We start from the raw sequence: 14,977 nt of genomic DNA on the forward strand, positions 1-14,977 counted from the left end.
AGGTGGGGAAAAAAAGATGGGATATTTGCGTAGCCAATAGATAACCATAGGAGCGGATCATTACCTAGCTTTTGGCGACAGGCAGATAGACAGATCAAATTAGTATGAAGCACTATACATCAACATGTTCCGCTCGGTGTTCATGATAAGTGGTGTTGAAACTGTTTGGTGTCCATATGATCAATGTCGTGAGAGGCAGAGCAGCGTTGCCAGACGGGCTTGAACCATTGAGAATGATTGATAAAAAAGTTAATGTAAGCAAGAGTAACTTTCTGGACAGTTGATAGTGCGTAATAAGCGATAAATACGTTCCTTCATTATCAGTTGTTTGGTTGATTATAGCATAACTTTGGCTGATGAACGCATATTGCCTCCGAGAACCAGTCGAATACACAATATTTTTCAGCTTTGTTATTTGGATGAGGTGTATATGAGGTCGAATACTCTCATGTTCAAAATTTTCTCAAATTTTATAGATGATGTATTACTGATTCCATATTGTAGAGGAGATCGCTTTATCATAGTTTCACACACTCAATATATGAAACTTTCAATCGACAGATATCCCGTCTATTTTAGAAAGCTCGAAAATCATCCAAATTTTGTTAAAGCACTTTTATGTTGTAAAAAAGAAAGGAAGAAAAAAAGCGAGTGATAGTGGTGGAATAATTGATGCGGGAAGAAGATTCAAAAAATAATAATAAATGGATAGGAAGGGGACGATAGATAACATATAATATATATATAGAATAATATTATAAAAGTAAGAGTAGAAGATTATTTTAGCAAGAAGAAAAAAAAACATAGCAATCTAAACAGACTTCATCTGATTTAAAATCACTACTTGCTTATTAGAAGTACATGCAGCCAACTTATCACCGGTCTTATTGAAATGCACTTCGAATATACCACCATTAGTTTTGAAAGCTTTTTTCAGTGTACCAGCCTATAAAAGATCGATATTTTGTTGGTTAAAAAGTCAAAGCTCTCTACCTGCTTCAAAAAAAAATAGAAGCTTCTTTTGCATTACCTTGACATCCCAAACATTCAATAATTGATCAAAACTACCAGAAGCTAGTAATCGTGCATCCGGACTAAATGAAATAGAATAAACTGCTTCCCTGTGATTCTTCAACGTATACAGACAGGTGCCATTCATAGCGTCCCAGATTCTAACAGTGGCATCGAAACTAGCTGTTGCTAATATCCTCTCTCCGTTATGACTGTTTGTGGGTGCCCATTGTAAAGTGTATATTTGTAAGGTGTGCCCCTTCAGCACTTGAAGTGGTTCGTCTGAATCCAAGCTCCAGATTTGAGCAGTCATGTCATCAGAACAGGAAGCTAGATATTGTCCTGATGGATCCCATCGTACTGCATTAACTTCATCATCATGTCCAATCCATTTTTTAAGTGGTTTCCTATTGCCCACTTTGCATACGTAGATGGTTTTGTCCGAAGAACAAGAGGCGAAGGTCGTATTGTCCATCCAGTCAATATCAAGAATAGCCACTAAAGGTGTAGAATGGTAACAGTTGTGAGCTTTTAAGAAAGAAATAGATTCGAAACCATGGCAAAGCCATATCGACAAGACATAGAGTAATCGTATCCTTACATGTATGCAATTCAAACTGTTGCTTCATGTCTCCTGTTTCGGGATCCCACACAATAGTTGTAGTATCTGCACTGCCGCTTAGTATAAGGTCCCCATTGAAATTCCATTTCAATGAAAAAATAGGCCCTTTATGATGTCCCATTACATAACGTAATTGACCTTTCTGTGTCCATATACGTGCTTGACCATCATAAGAACCTGTCACTAACAAAGTTCCAGTAGGCTATTTTTCAAACGAAAGTGATAAGTGATCATTTTCTATTCTTGTTATTGAACAGTAAAAGCCCTCCTCATTCTTACATTCCAATCTAAAGTAGTAACATCCTTATTATCATTCATATTGGGCAAATGCTGTAATACAATAGGATCTGTAACCTTTTCCTTTCCTTCTGGTACCTGCCATAATCTTGCCGTCGCGTCGCCAGAGCTATATACGAAGGGTAAGCATTGTTAGATTACATTTTATCCTATACAGACCATTCTCTCGCTTCTTTGTTTGCTAATTACCCAGATGCTAAAAGTGATGTTACTGAAGGATTCCATGCACATGAAAATACTTCGTTTTGATGCCCCTCTAATACAGTAACCTTATCCGATGTGATTTCTAAATCGTCTTGCTGCTGCTGTTGGTCGACATCTTTCATTTCCTGATCTTCTTGCTCTGATTTCACAACTTTCGCATCATTGTCACCATTCGCTACTCGTTTTGCCGTGTCAGTTGTGGTGGTATCATTATTTGTTGCTGTTTCAGCATCTGCATTTACAGTGGGCGTTATCGATGTCGATGGTGCTTGATCTGTACTATTGTCCGTTATATCCATTACTTCGTCTACTGTTGCATTAGTCGTTGTCTCTTTCCTTGCTCTCTTTTCTCTATCTTTTTGTTTTTTATCTTCTTTACGTTGTCTTTTATTCGTGGTCGTGGTTGTGACTGCAGCTGTCACTGTTGTTGGTGAAGTCTGATGCTCCTTTGTTAACACTGTTGCTGTTGTACCAAAGTTGTCGTCTGTAACAGCACAGTGATGAGGCTCCAATAAAGAAAATGGTACACTGCAATCAACTAATTCGCCATCCTACATGAGGAAGTACAGAAGCAGGAAAGTTAAGTATGAATTAAGTACGCTGTAATTCGTCGCTAGTCAACAACGCCGTTATATCAACACACCTCATTCATATGCGCTTCAATTTCCATGAACTGTAACCCTTTGTGAATAATATTTATTAGAGCTCCAGGCTGAATTTGTGCGTCGCAGTAAGCTGATTTGTCAACTTGGCTTTCATATTGAAAGGCAAAGGATGTGTGTCGAAAACCTTTTTATTAGTCAACATCACTGGTTAATTTCAAGTAAATCACCCGAGACTAAATCGTGTTCAACATGCTCACCAGATTCCTGTAAGTATTTAAAAACGATGATGTTGATTTCTTCACTTGTAAGAACCATATTTTATTCTATAAGTATTTTTTCTTTCTTTTCGTTCTTCTTTTTTTTTTTCCGTTGAATAAGCGTAAAAAAAAAAAATGTAGATATTAAGGATAAGGAAGGAATGAAAAGGAAAAAGTATGTTTTAAAGAATAAGGTTAATTTTCGTGCATATACAAAAAAAAAAAAAAAAAAAAAAAAAAAAGTTTTAAAATTTTTTGTCTCTTTTTCGCTCGTGCTTTTTCCTCTTTTTTTCTTTTTAGTCGCTTAATTCTTCCCAGTGACATGGGCCAATAACACTTTAGCAGATCGGAAACTACAGTTTTTACCGACGAGCAGGAGGATACTCACTATTTACATTAAACGCGGCTTGAGAGACGCCTTGATTGAGTTATTTCCAGTTTTAATTGTAATTTCTCATTCATAATAGCGTTGGACGCTCTATTGAACGCTCTAATCCTTCAGTCAAAAGAGAAAAGATGCTTTTACTTAACAGCTATCATCATTATTTAGAAGATAAAGAAAATCAAAAAACCGACTTACTTTTCTAACTAAAAATGAAATATTTCTTTCTCCACCTTACTGCTTGGATTGAAGAAACAAATCTGTGCAAAAAAAGAGCAATTACAACAGGTTCACCTTTAATGAACTGCAGTTTGAAAGCAACTATAGGACAAGCAATTTAAGGATACTTTTACTGATAGACATAAGGTTCCCAAATACTTTGTAGCGAGGCTTTTTGACACTGTGGTTTATTCTAACCTCCTTTCGAAAGAGAAAAGTTGTTTAAGCGATTGCCAATCAAAGTCATTGTGTTGGCCGCCTTTGGAGCTTCTCTTAAAGGTATTCTATACGGCAACACGTGCAAAATCGCTTTAGATATTCAGCAAAAATTCTACCATTTTCTGCTTTTAAGTCACTCCAAAAGACGTTATTGACTAGATGAACAGAAGAGGCGCTATTCAATACAGTCTTTATCAAAAAAGAATTGAGTATCCTAATGAGTCGCTCAAATATCTGCATAAGTAACAAGAGCCCAAAGCACTTGACACGTATCGTGCAAACGTCATTCATCTTATGGAAACGGGTGAAATTTGAGAAACGAGCTTCAGTTGCTTCGAGTTGCTTTGAGTATCCATTGTCCTGCATATGTACTAATTTGTTAAAGAATGTTGCAACTACGGCTCCAAGTAGTTCGTAGCGAACAAAAGCAGTGGAAAAACATGCAGTTGCGGAGTACGGGCGAAAGAGGTGGAGGATGGTGGAACTCCAATATTTCTTAAATACAGTGTTTTAACTGCTATTTCAGACTTTTCACAAATTTTATTGGACATTATTAAATCTTAATTTAGACAACTTTCAATTATTTTACGATGAAGCGGTATCTTATTCTTGGACGATTTCGTTGATAATCAATTATCCAGTAACATCCAAGCAGCATTAAGGATGGCGTACAAGCTAGTCCTAAAAATGAGTCTTCATTAGTAAGGAAGTCGCTAAGAAAGCTCTGATTGGCGTGACTTTGCAATAGGACGAGCTACAAAAAGCTTGACAACTTTTTCGTCAAATGACGATGTGTTGTAAGACCAACCAGATGTTCATTAGTGCCTTTTTTGGAACTTTGCCCAATGATAAAGACGTGTCTTTCTTTTCTCGCGTTTTGTTGTCAAAGTTAAATTATAATGAAGAGGTTCTTTTAAACGAGAATAAGATCCCTTCTTTTCCGTATTTCGCATTTTTTTGTAACTTACAGCTCTATTCATGTACAAAAGTTTTATTATACAGAAGATTAGATCTATTAAAGAAAAACATAAGAACCAGGTTAAAACGAACCCATTTGGTAAAATGCTTGATAATTGTAGGAGAACCGTCAGATCAAGATATAAGGATTCTGATATTTGTTGTAACTTTTTAGAACATACCAAGTGTCGAGATTGCTATGAACCAGGTCATTTTGACAAGCGTTACTACAAATGCAAGTATTACAAAGCCGTAAATGCTGATGATGGTAAGCAATAAACCTAAATCTATCTTACGCACAGCACTAATTGCTTGTGAGTAACCTCCTTAAAGTTGGTAGCAGCGGTAAAAAGAGAAAACAGAGTGACCAAGTGAAAGAGAAGAAGAAAGCAGTTAAACGGAAAAAGACCACCCCACAAGCTGCAAAGTGCCTCAGCTGTGGACAAGATGGCCATACCACTGCTCGTTCGCCGCAATGCCTCAAACACACGCCTTCGAAAGAAGAACTCATTTCAACTGTTCTTGGTGATGGTGCTACTGTATTCACAAGAAAGCTTCCCATCGACAGTGCGGTGTTACCAACCTTCCGCGAGAAGTTCAGAGAAAGAGTCATTTCGTGCTGCAATGACATTAGGGCTATTGTGTTTCGTTCGCAACTATTTGTTAACGCTTATCTCGTCCATAATAAGAAAGACACACCAAAAGAAATCTTCACCCAACAGTTCTGGTATTCGGTTGGACAACTTGTAACAGGTAAAACAGTAACCAACAAGAAAGCAATAAATGATTCCATGAAAAACTTCTATAAGCAGTTCAAAGAGAAGCATCCAGCTGTCGAAGTAAGTTATAGCTTCACCAAAGGCTATAGCCAATGCTTGACAGAAGCTTGTAAGGAGCTCAGTACCACATATACGAACAGCATTGTTGAACTTTTTGAGCAGCGAATGCTCAAATATCTATACTATACCTTGCAGAATATGTTCCCGGTAAGGATTAACTTTACATTAAACCAAACAGCAGCGAACTCAATATTCTTTTCTCTTTAGAGCATGGTAAAGCGCGATGTTGACGAAATCGCAACAAAATACTGTTATCAAGTGATTTGCAAAGGCGAACCCGAATGGCCTGGTAAAGTCAAGTTAAGTAGTGATGACAAATTAAGAATAGATAATTTGTGCAAGAACTTTGCAGATCTTGTGGAGGAAAAGGTTACGCTTCTGCATTGGCGGCCGATCCGGTCAAATTTGTCAAGCCCTTGTGGTTTATCCAAGACTACTACGAAGAAGAGCATTCTAATCATCTTGCCTACGATGTTCGTAGGTTACCATTACCTCATCGCTTCTTCCCTTTTCCAACTCCCTCAGTATCATGGCGCTTCATTACCATCAGCATAAACGCTCTTACTCCTTTTTTATTTCCTGGAAGACTTGTAAAGGGCTATTGGAATCAACTTGAACAATTTTGTAAAGTGTTCAACTTCAAAAAGTTAGGCTTCAGAAGGTAAAGTAAATAGCACTCTGCTAAAAGACTCTGTTCTCAAGATTATTCTTTCACTTATATCATAGTATTGCTGAGCTAAAGACAAACACAAGTATGCTCTTCAGGAATCTCATTCGATCTGATGGCTTCACTGTAGACTTCCTATTTAGTCGTAAGAAGAAACCAAGAGAAGACGCCATCATTGATCATCATGACTTGACGTTGGAAGACTTCTCCTATGAAGAAATCACGACAAACTACAGACCCACATTTGTTGATCCTGGCCGAAAGACCGTATTTACAGCAGCAATCGGGTTAGAAACAAACAGACATGAGATACGGCGCTGCTCGACAAAAGAATATTATCACATGACGGGTAGTACTCGTGTCAATGCAGAATTAGAAAGGAAAAAGGCCGGTTGTATGATAAAAGCGATAGAAAGCAATATACCAAGTAGTAAAACAGGCTCGCCTGAACAGTATAAGAGATATATTATTTACATACTACAACATTTAGAGATCCTGTTCTCATTCTATGGGCCAGGTATGGGTGAAACAAGGTTCCGTCTGCATCAAGGCAGACAGCGTGCTGCAGACATGATGGTGAACATGCTTGTCGATGGAGGGATCAAATACGACAAAGAATTACGGAAGAAAAGAAAGGAAGAACATATGAAATGGCCAAAGAAGAAGGGCAAAATTAAGCATAAAAAAGGAAGAAAGAAGACGAAACAGAAAGTGAAAGTAAAACAGGAAGAAGAGAATGAGAAGGAGATCCGGGAAGAAGAAGAGACAAAGAGCGATAACCACGTTCGGTAAGTCTGTAGCGATTAACTGTCCACTGAATTTGTGTATACTCAATCTACTGTCTTCCTTCAACAGACGATGGGCCCCTGAGAAATTCAGGCTGAGTGATCACAAAAAAGTTCCTCTGGTTGTATTTGGTGACGGAATGTTCAATAAATCCGCCGTTCATCTAAAAGGCCTTAGAACTGGTGTCGTTGGTATTCTGTGGCGTGCATTGAAGCGAAGAGAGGCTGCTGGTGATCTCCTTTCCATTACAGTTGATGAATACTTGACATCACGCATATGCAATTGTTGTCGCTCAGATACATTGAAAGCATTAGACACCGTGCGTGGCTGTAGTATCCTTGTTTGCAAAACCTGTAAGATACTATGGAACCGCGATGTCAATGCAGCAAAAAACATGATGGCCATCAGCATTTCGGTATGGAAAGACAAGGAACGTCCTACTGAGTTCAGCCGGAAGACAACTTCTTAGTCTTTTGATATTTATTATCGCCAGAACGAAACTGGCTAGATATTTACAGGTAAACGCCTCCATTTTAGTGTAGTTCGATCTTCAAACTCTAACTCAATCGTCTCAAAATCTTGGTCATTCCGTCCAGTTATTTTTTAGCTTCGTCTAAACCCGCAGTTAAAAAACTGTAGATATATCTTCTCGGAGTTTCATGAGGCTCTTCCTTTCAATTTGACTTTAAAATTCCAAAGCATTGTACGTTTCCTGAGGATTTTATTAAGTTTCCCTTTTAAATAGACAACTACAAATAAATATAAAGTGGAATGAGTGATAATGACAAGCTGTCAATCTCACAAAAACTATTAAAGAAAATATCTGTCCGAAATTTAAGTGACAATACAGTCGGCCATCATTCAGAATCCAGTGAAAGCCTCAGTACGATGGATTCCGCTTCTCCTGAAATTTCAAGTAAAGAACACGAAAGCAATGTTTTACATGTGAGAGTTACTAAAGGGCAAAATAAAAAATAAAAAAACAAAATGTATTTTATTAGGCTCACAGTCTAAAGAGCAAGGTAAAACCAGTTCACTACAGATTCCATGACCTACGTTGAGTTCTCTAAACACTCTATTTCATACGAACTGTACCATTAGCGTATCACAGTGACTCTAGATTCAGAAAATACGTGCAATTAGTGGAAAAAAACTTACAATCGTTCGACGCCGTTAATGAATGGGCTGACATCATTTCATTTCTTGGCAGATTACTCAAAGTAAATGTTTAAATTTAAGTAAAGGGGTTATATATTGTTTGCTCGTTGTTAACAAGGAAATTATTCTCTGCAGTCTTTTCAAGCTTATCCTCAATTTCCTGTCATACCCCGTAAAGATTTGGTTGCCAAAAGATTAGCACAGTGTCTTAACCCAGGTTTTCCAGCTGGTGTGCATCAAAAGACATTGGAAGTTTATGCATACATTTTACATACTATTGGGGTAAGGTTACTCAACTCATTTTTCTTTGGTTTATGCTGAGCCTGTAATTCTTTTTAATTTAGTCGGATCAACTAGCAGATAATCTAGCATTATGGTCCACTGGCTTATTTCCTTTTGTACAGTACGCTGCCACTCATGTCAAGGTAAGGTTGTGTCTGTTCATTTTCAGATACGTCCCGATCCTAATCCTTTTTTGTCATTTTATAGCCTCAATTGTTGTCATTATTAGAAAAGTACTATATACCATTGAATGGCAGATTACGGCCTGCTATGCGAGGTTTCATCATAGCTTTGTTGCCAGCATTAGAAGAAGAAGGAAGTGAATATTTTGATCAAGTAGGATTGATATAGAGATATCCGCTAATTTCAGAAGAGTAACCGTACTGAAAGAATGAATCATCACGTTAGGTTGTTGCATTGTTGGAAGCAATATCAGAAACAGTCGAGTTGCCGTATTTTTATTCTTGCATGTGGTTAGTGATTATCAGCAATCCTGGCCTGCGACCACCAGCATTGAACTATTTGTTAAGGAAACTACCCAGAATAACAGATAAAGAAGGTATAACGTTTAGGTCAGGAAACAGTTTTAAAAGTGAAGGTCGATCTAACACTGATGGTTGTGCTTTGTTAGCTGTTGCTATGGTTTTAGGAGGAAAGGAAAATGTCAGTCTGATGGTTAGGGCATTCTCAGCAACCCTGAATGATCAACAATTACTGGTTCAGCGAGGCATGCTGGAATTGTTAGTTCAAAATTTTGCACTCAAGAACTCCACTATACCTTATGATGACTTGGTCATTTTGATGCGAGCAGCTTTGGGTATTGTGTTGCGTAAAGACATGTCTTTGAATAGACGATTGTATGCTTGGTTATTAAGCAACGAAGAATCAGCACAGGCGCAAATGCTTTACTTCCAGACTTACGCCGAAAAACCTGCTACACAAGCTGTTCGTAGTATGCTTCAATACCAGCATAACAATCATTATACCACCGTCTCCTGGAATACACCGGTAGAATTGGAGCAACAAAGACCTTACAAAATCTTAATATCATTGATGGATAAGTGGGAGATAGGTCAACCGATTGTAAATAACGTATTCATTGATTCTCTGCACAGTTTACGCTCAATTCAACTATCTCCAACGGAAGGTGGAAAAACTGAAGTGATAAGGACAGCTAATATGTGGATGGATATGATTGAACCTTACTTAATATGTAGAAAACTGTTTGAATTGCTGGACAATGACTTTACAAATATAACATCATCATCATCATCATCATCATCATCATCATCCAAAACACATAAAAAGGCTTTCTCAACGTTTGTGGAGAATCTTGAGTTAATGGAATTTGTAGTGGACTCGATCCATTTCACAGATGACGAAATAAAACATATCCATTTTCCGCTTATTGTAACGGCTATGACTAAAAAAATCAAAGACGCTTTGATGGATAAGAACAGCTTTGTGAATATACTTCCAGAAATTGTAAAATCGATCAATTTGATTTTCGACTTATTAGAGCGCCTGCCAGAATCTATTTTATTGAACCGCTCAGCACCACCTATATACAATTCAAAGAATGAACCCAAGACGGAAGGAGGAGAGGAAAATGCTGTAGGAAGTAAACGAAAACAGTTTAAAACAGGCATGGATATTTTAGAGTACGCAAGGGCATATTACGGTTTAGGAAAGCAGAAGGAGAGTGAGAAGATAAACGGTGACATCAATGAAGAGGGTGACCTATCAGTTACTGATGATACGAGCAAACAGCGAATACAGCAACAAATGGCATATCAAGGTCGATTAGAATATGATCCATTGCGAGGTCAGTTACTAGTAAAGGAATTAGCAGACAATCTCAGCAATTTCTTCATTGACTTTGCTAGCAATTTTATTGTTGTGAATCGAAATATGATGGCCAGATCTATGGAAAGTCAACTTGAGCGTATTTTTTTGGGTGTTTGCTCAGCTATCAGCTATATTGTCAAATATGCCGATGAACAACTCACACTTGAACGTGGCAGAGAATTTACAGATGTTCTTATTAAATGCTGTGAACAGTTGAGGGTGTTTGGTATTGTCGATGCCAGCATATCAACGCTGACACTACTAGTAAAACGTAAAAGGTTCATTCATTACTCAGTGGTCAATTCTATATTGCATACCAAAGCCATAATGCACACCTTATGGTGCTTCCTATTGCCTTCTTCACAACTACTCCACATGCGGACTGTTGAATTGTTGTGGCTTCTTATAGATGCTTCACCTGCAATACCCCATCAAGTTGAAGCACTTATTTCTAACTATTTGATTGTAACAGACGAACAGGAAAGATTAGACAATTATGGAAAGTTTGGAATTATTTGGGAGCTGTCAGAAAATTTACCAGAAGCCAGTACTGTTTTCGCAAGGCCTATATTTTTGATACTAGATTTGCTAAGAGAAGGTGCTTCGCCGTTAGAACGACGCACTGGAGATCAATGGATCCGACGTCATTTGAAAAGTTATGTAAGACTGTTAGAGCCTTTCTTTCTGTCATTAATGGATTCACAGTTACTCTATCAGAGTGCGAGTCTCTCTGTTGATTGGAAACATCAATCTTTAGTCGATCAGTCGCAGCAAGAGGGAAAGACAACTTGTTTACCCTACTATGTGTACAAAAAGTCGTTCGATATGGATGTTGTAGATTACATGTTTACTTCTTTGATCACACTGATTTCTTTTGGAGGATTAAGTGTCTTGAAAGCGTTCAAAAATCACACAATTAGCCATGAGAGTAGAATTGCCAAATTGGCACAGAGTGTTTTTCAAATAGACACGAGTGGTTCACTGTCATCCTTGGATTTGGTTGTCCTTATCACCGTTAGGTAAGTATAATTAATTCCGTTTAAGAAGCAATGAAGTTCTTCTCATGTTAGAATACGTGTCTTCCGATTGCTATAGGTTTCTTGAAACGGAAGCCAACAAGGAACAGCCAAAAGCTGTTAGAAAGTCTGTCTGTAGTATTCAACTTCATGCTGCTGATGTATTATATCTGATAGTATCAAAATTAGATTACGTCCAAATGAGCCTTTTGCAGCAAGTCTATCACTCTGTTTTGAACAAACTCCTCTTCTGTATCGATCAAAAAATCATGGAACTTCAACAAAAGTTACTGCACCTATTACATGCATGTTTAGCTATCAATTTTGCCAGCGGAAACAGTAGTAGTAACACTTTGCAGCAGTTCAAAGAGAAGTCGTCTGCGCGTAACAACAGCACAAGCTCATTACACCGTCAACATCGAAAACGGGAATCTGCGGGCAGCATCAACTCAGCTAGCAGTAATTCTCAAGTAGGGAGCTATAATACAGACGCTATCTCATTGATGCAGCAGACAACAGATCTGCTAGTCAAATGTATCCTTGATGCTTTCACTGTCAATGAAAATCGCATCATGCATCAGCATTGGATGGATTTTGTACTTGCTATTCTCCCTTACATTAGGCACGGCTTCCGCTGTCTTATTTTACCTATTCTCATGTGTGTGTGTCACCAAATCAACCTACGTTGTGATACTATTGAAATCAGTCTCCATGAGAACCATCAAACGACTGCCACTTGCACTTGCTCCTCAGCAGAGAAGGAAGTGATGATTTTATTGATGGGATTAGAAAAAATGCTGATGTTTTGCTTAACAGAAAGCCAACTCAGTGACGACTGGTTTATTCATTGTTTTGACAAGTTGCATTTACCCATTCCATCTTTACCTCACCACGAAAGCTCTGCTTTAATTGGATTTGCACAAGTAGTTCATTATGGCTACGATGCTGCTATCATTGGCGGTGGCGGGGACCACCTGCATCATTTACACAAGTCTGCAGCCATATCCTTGGGAAGACCGCGCGACACTATCATGTACCAACTGCCCGTCCTACTACAAATTTTGTTGAACGTTTGGTATACATTTAGAAAGCCGGAATGGAATGCCACAGTTATTGAGACACTAGGCGATGCGAAAACGGCTGCTATACTTCAAAGTTTTTCCAACTCTGCAGATCAGGCAAAAGACCGACTACAAGCGATCTTTGAAAAATTGTTTAAATATTCTGCAATGGATTATGTGGAGGGCTGGATAGAGATTTTTTTCATGGAAAACCCCACTGCACTCGAATTCATTCGCAATGATGATGTTTTACCGCAAGTAAAGCAGCAGCAACAACAACAACAAGACGATAAGGAACAGCTTACAAAAAAACAGTACAATATGATGGCTATGTACATTTTATCAAACACACTATCGAGCACGCCGCAGCATATCATTTCGACGTTGTTGGATAGTACTCGTCAAAGAACGCCTGGCACTTATCAAAGCAGAAGACGCAAATTATTACGCCAAGGCAAACTGTCTCCTACTTCTATTTTGAGATTCACCGAGATTTACTGCGGGTATATCCGAAATCCAGAAGCTCTCGTTCTTCTGTGGCCAATTATTCATCAGTTCTCTAAAGATTACTTATCTCAGGCCAGCACCTACAAAATGTTTTTACCAAGCCTGATGCGATTCCTTACGGTTGCCTTGGAGGAACTAAGCAAGTCAAGCACATATGAGCAAGATCGACGTATGCGAAGAGATGCGCAAGAGTTATACCAACGTTGTATTGATTATTGTATTTTGATTGCTGGGAAGTCATTGGAACAACAGAGCTCATGGATGATGCGTGCCACAGGAGCGGCTGGAGGTAGTGGCACTACAACCAAAGCATCCTCTCTGTCATCGTCCTCCTTGAATGTGTCCTTGAATGACGATACCTTATCGGAAGAGAAAAGCATTCTGGAGCAGTCATCAACGGGTGATTTGGTTACTGATAGTTATCCACATAGCAATTTAAGTCAAAGCAACCTATCTGTTCATGTCACAAACGCTGCTGTCAATACAACCGAGACAGAATTGAATACAACAAATAACAACCATGCTAATATGCGACACAACCCTTCATTCAGCAGCGTTTCTGAGATGGAAAAGAGAGCTATTTGGAAGCGTAATGAAGATGCTCTGATCAACCAAATCAACCAATACCTCGCTAGTCAAGTCATACCCCGTCTGCGTCAATTAGTAGCTGACAACGACAAAATTAACTCACTTTTGAATAACCTAGTTTACTATGTCATTGGACCTGCTCTCAAATCAAAGTCAAAACCACAGGCAGTAATTATGGACCAACTTGTTGAGATGGCTCGGATGCCTTTTACGTACAAAACATGGCGAAAAGAAATATGGGACATGTTTATCGACAACCGCTTCTTCCATATGAGCAGCACGACAGCAAGCCAATGGATGCGCATTATTCAAACCATATTTACCATTGAAAAGGAGCGTATGACCGAATTGATGATGCGTATAAGTACAACAGCCTATTCTACGGCTTTCTTTACCAACAAAGATCAAGAGGCCCTTAACCGATCTCTCAACCTGCGCCGCCTATCCTTTGTGCTTTTAGCCGGTTCGGTCGATCAATATATCCATCAGTTACCTTTAATACAGGAGAAAATAGTGGAATTGCTCAAGCTGGATCATAAAGAAATGGTTCATGTAGAGATCTACACGTGTTTGAGGATTATTTTGATGCGCTTCTCTCAAAAGCATCTCATGAACTTTTGGCCGGTATTGATTACAGACTTGATGCGATTGTTTAATTCTTTCATAGAATCGGCTACAGCAACAGAGGGGGGATTCCAAGACAAGCCTGAAGAAGCCCAAGCGCTGTTGGCAGGATGCAAATTTTTGGATCTACTATGTGCCCTTGAATTAGACGCGTTTCAGATGTAAGTGACTCAACATGACTCAACAGTGGAAGTGCTCGTTTCCTTACACCACTCTTTTCTTGTTTATGTTATAGTTATCAGTGGATTTTCATCCGTGATACAGTAGAAACACTGATCAACAAGTCCTCGAGCAATGAGGGTCCCATTCCGCTCACCGAATCATTACATCAAACACTTCAGGTCGACACCAAAAACAACGGTACTACTACATCAGAAAAACCAGATGCGTTTGATTACTCATTCGCTAATAGCAGTCATTTATTATCTTCAACCACATCATCACCCGCATCCACTGCAGAACCCTCTTTGGGTCTATTGAAACGTCCAATGCTAACCATGCATCATATCACATCTATTCGACAATTGTCTTTCTTCATTGAACATATTGGACTTTATGTATACCAGTCATCATTTACATTAGCTAGACCTGATTTACCCTTTATAGAAAGGTTATTACAGAATGATCTTTTAGAGGAAGAATAAATATGAGCTGTTTGGATATATGTCCATTGACAAGGACAACCATTTGCGATAAGAGAAAAAGGGCGAAAGTGAAACAAACATGACATCACGTTGATTTAAGCGGTTTTTTCGTGGCATCCCATTGTAATAAATTCTCATTCTTATTTTTTGTTTATTTATTTATTTATTTTTTATTTCCCTTTCT

The 14,977-nt window shown here is 38.5% G+C and overlaps 6 protein-coding genes across 6 annotated transcripts; 4 read left to right on the forward strand and 2 right to left on the reverse strand.

Annotated features, from left to right (window-relative positions):
• Positions 1-811: 811 nt before the first annotated feature.
• Positions 812-2,256, reverse strand: BDF20DRAFT_815165 (WD40-repeat-containing domain protein; the record flags this gene model as incomplete). Its single annotated transcript, XM_053077052.1, has 5 exons — positions 812-946; positions 1,031-1,509; positions 1,613-1,835; positions 1,913-2,039; positions 2,120-2,256. 5 exons carry the CDS (start codon positions 2,254-2,256, stop codon positions 812-814), a joined length of 1,101 nt encoding a protein of 366 aa, XP_052938826.1.
• A 1,198-nt stretch (positions 2,257-3,454) lies between these two features.
• On the reverse strand, positions 3,455-4,474 carry BDF20DRAFT_832395 (uncharacterized protein; the record flags this gene model as incomplete). The annotated part of the gene is made up of 5 exons (XM_053078537.1): positions 3,455-3,529; positions 3,617-3,699; positions 3,796-3,906; positions 3,933-4,311; positions 4,406-4,474. The coding sequence occupies 5 exons, from the start codon at positions 4,472-4,474 to the stop codon at positions 3,455-3,457; spliced, it is 717 nt and encodes a 238-aa protein (XP_052938827.1).
• A 253-nt stretch (positions 4,475-4,727) lies between these two features.
• BDF20DRAFT_850430 (uncharacterized protein) lies at positions 4,728-5,111 on the forward strand. The gene is made up of 3 exons (XM_053079953.1): positions 4,728-4,873; positions 4,900-4,902; positions 4,952-5,111. Exons 1-3 carry the CDS (start codon positions 4,795-4,797, stop codon positions 5,050-5,052), a joined length of 183 nt encoding a protein of 60 aa, XP_052938828.1. The 5' UTR covers positions 4,728-4,794; the 3' UTR covers positions 5,053-5,111.
• Positions 5,112-5,321: 210 nt separating this feature from the next.
• On the forward strand, positions 5,322-5,990 carry BDF20DRAFT_806184 (uncharacterized protein; the record flags this gene model as incomplete). Its single annotated transcript, XM_053076515.1, has 2 exons — positions 5,322-5,759; positions 5,820-5,990. Coding segments are annotated over 2 exons (609 nt in total), but the record flags the coding sequence as incomplete, so codon positions are not given.
• Positions 5,991-6,357: 367 nt separating this feature from the next.
• BDF20DRAFT_798515 (uncharacterized protein) lies at positions 6,358-6,945 on the forward strand (the record flags this gene model as incomplete). Its single annotated transcript, XM_053076321.1, has 1 exon — positions 6,358-6,945. A coding segment is annotated over one exon (588 nt), but the record flags the coding sequence as incomplete, so codon positions are not given.
• An 891-nt stretch (positions 6,946-7,836) lies between these two features.
• BDF20DRAFT_910080 (Dopey, N-terminal-domain-containing protein) lies at positions 7,837-14,793 on the forward strand (the record flags this gene model as incomplete). Its single annotated transcript, XM_053083672.1, has 10 exons — positions 7,837-7,981; positions 8,067-8,087; positions 8,167-8,285; positions 8,359-8,505; positions 8,568-8,648; positions 8,713-8,841; positions 8,914-9,064; positions 9,137-11,372; positions 11,449-14,310; positions 14,385-14,793. The coding sequence occupies 10 exons, from the start codon at positions 7,837-7,839 to the stop codon at positions 14,791-14,793; spliced, it is 6,300 nt and encodes a 2,099-aa protein (XP_052938831.1).
• Positions 14,794-14,977: the final 184 nt, after the last annotated feature.

The sequence above is a fragment of the Mycotypha africana genome (genome assembly GCF_025528875.1).
Source record: "Mycotypha africana strain NRRL 2978 chromosome Unknown BDF20scaffold_2, whole genome shotgun sequence".
In the NCBI taxonomy this organism is placed as follows: Eukaryota; Fungi; Mucoromycota; class Mucoromycetes; order Mucorales; family Mycotyphaceae; genus Mycotypha; species Mycotypha africana.

What these genes read in the sequence shown, in the direction of transcription:
- BDF20DRAFT_850430 (XM_053079953.1), top strand. Translation starts at nt 4,795, where the DNA reads ATGTACAAAAGTTTTATTATACAGAAGATTAGATCTATTAAAGAAAAA.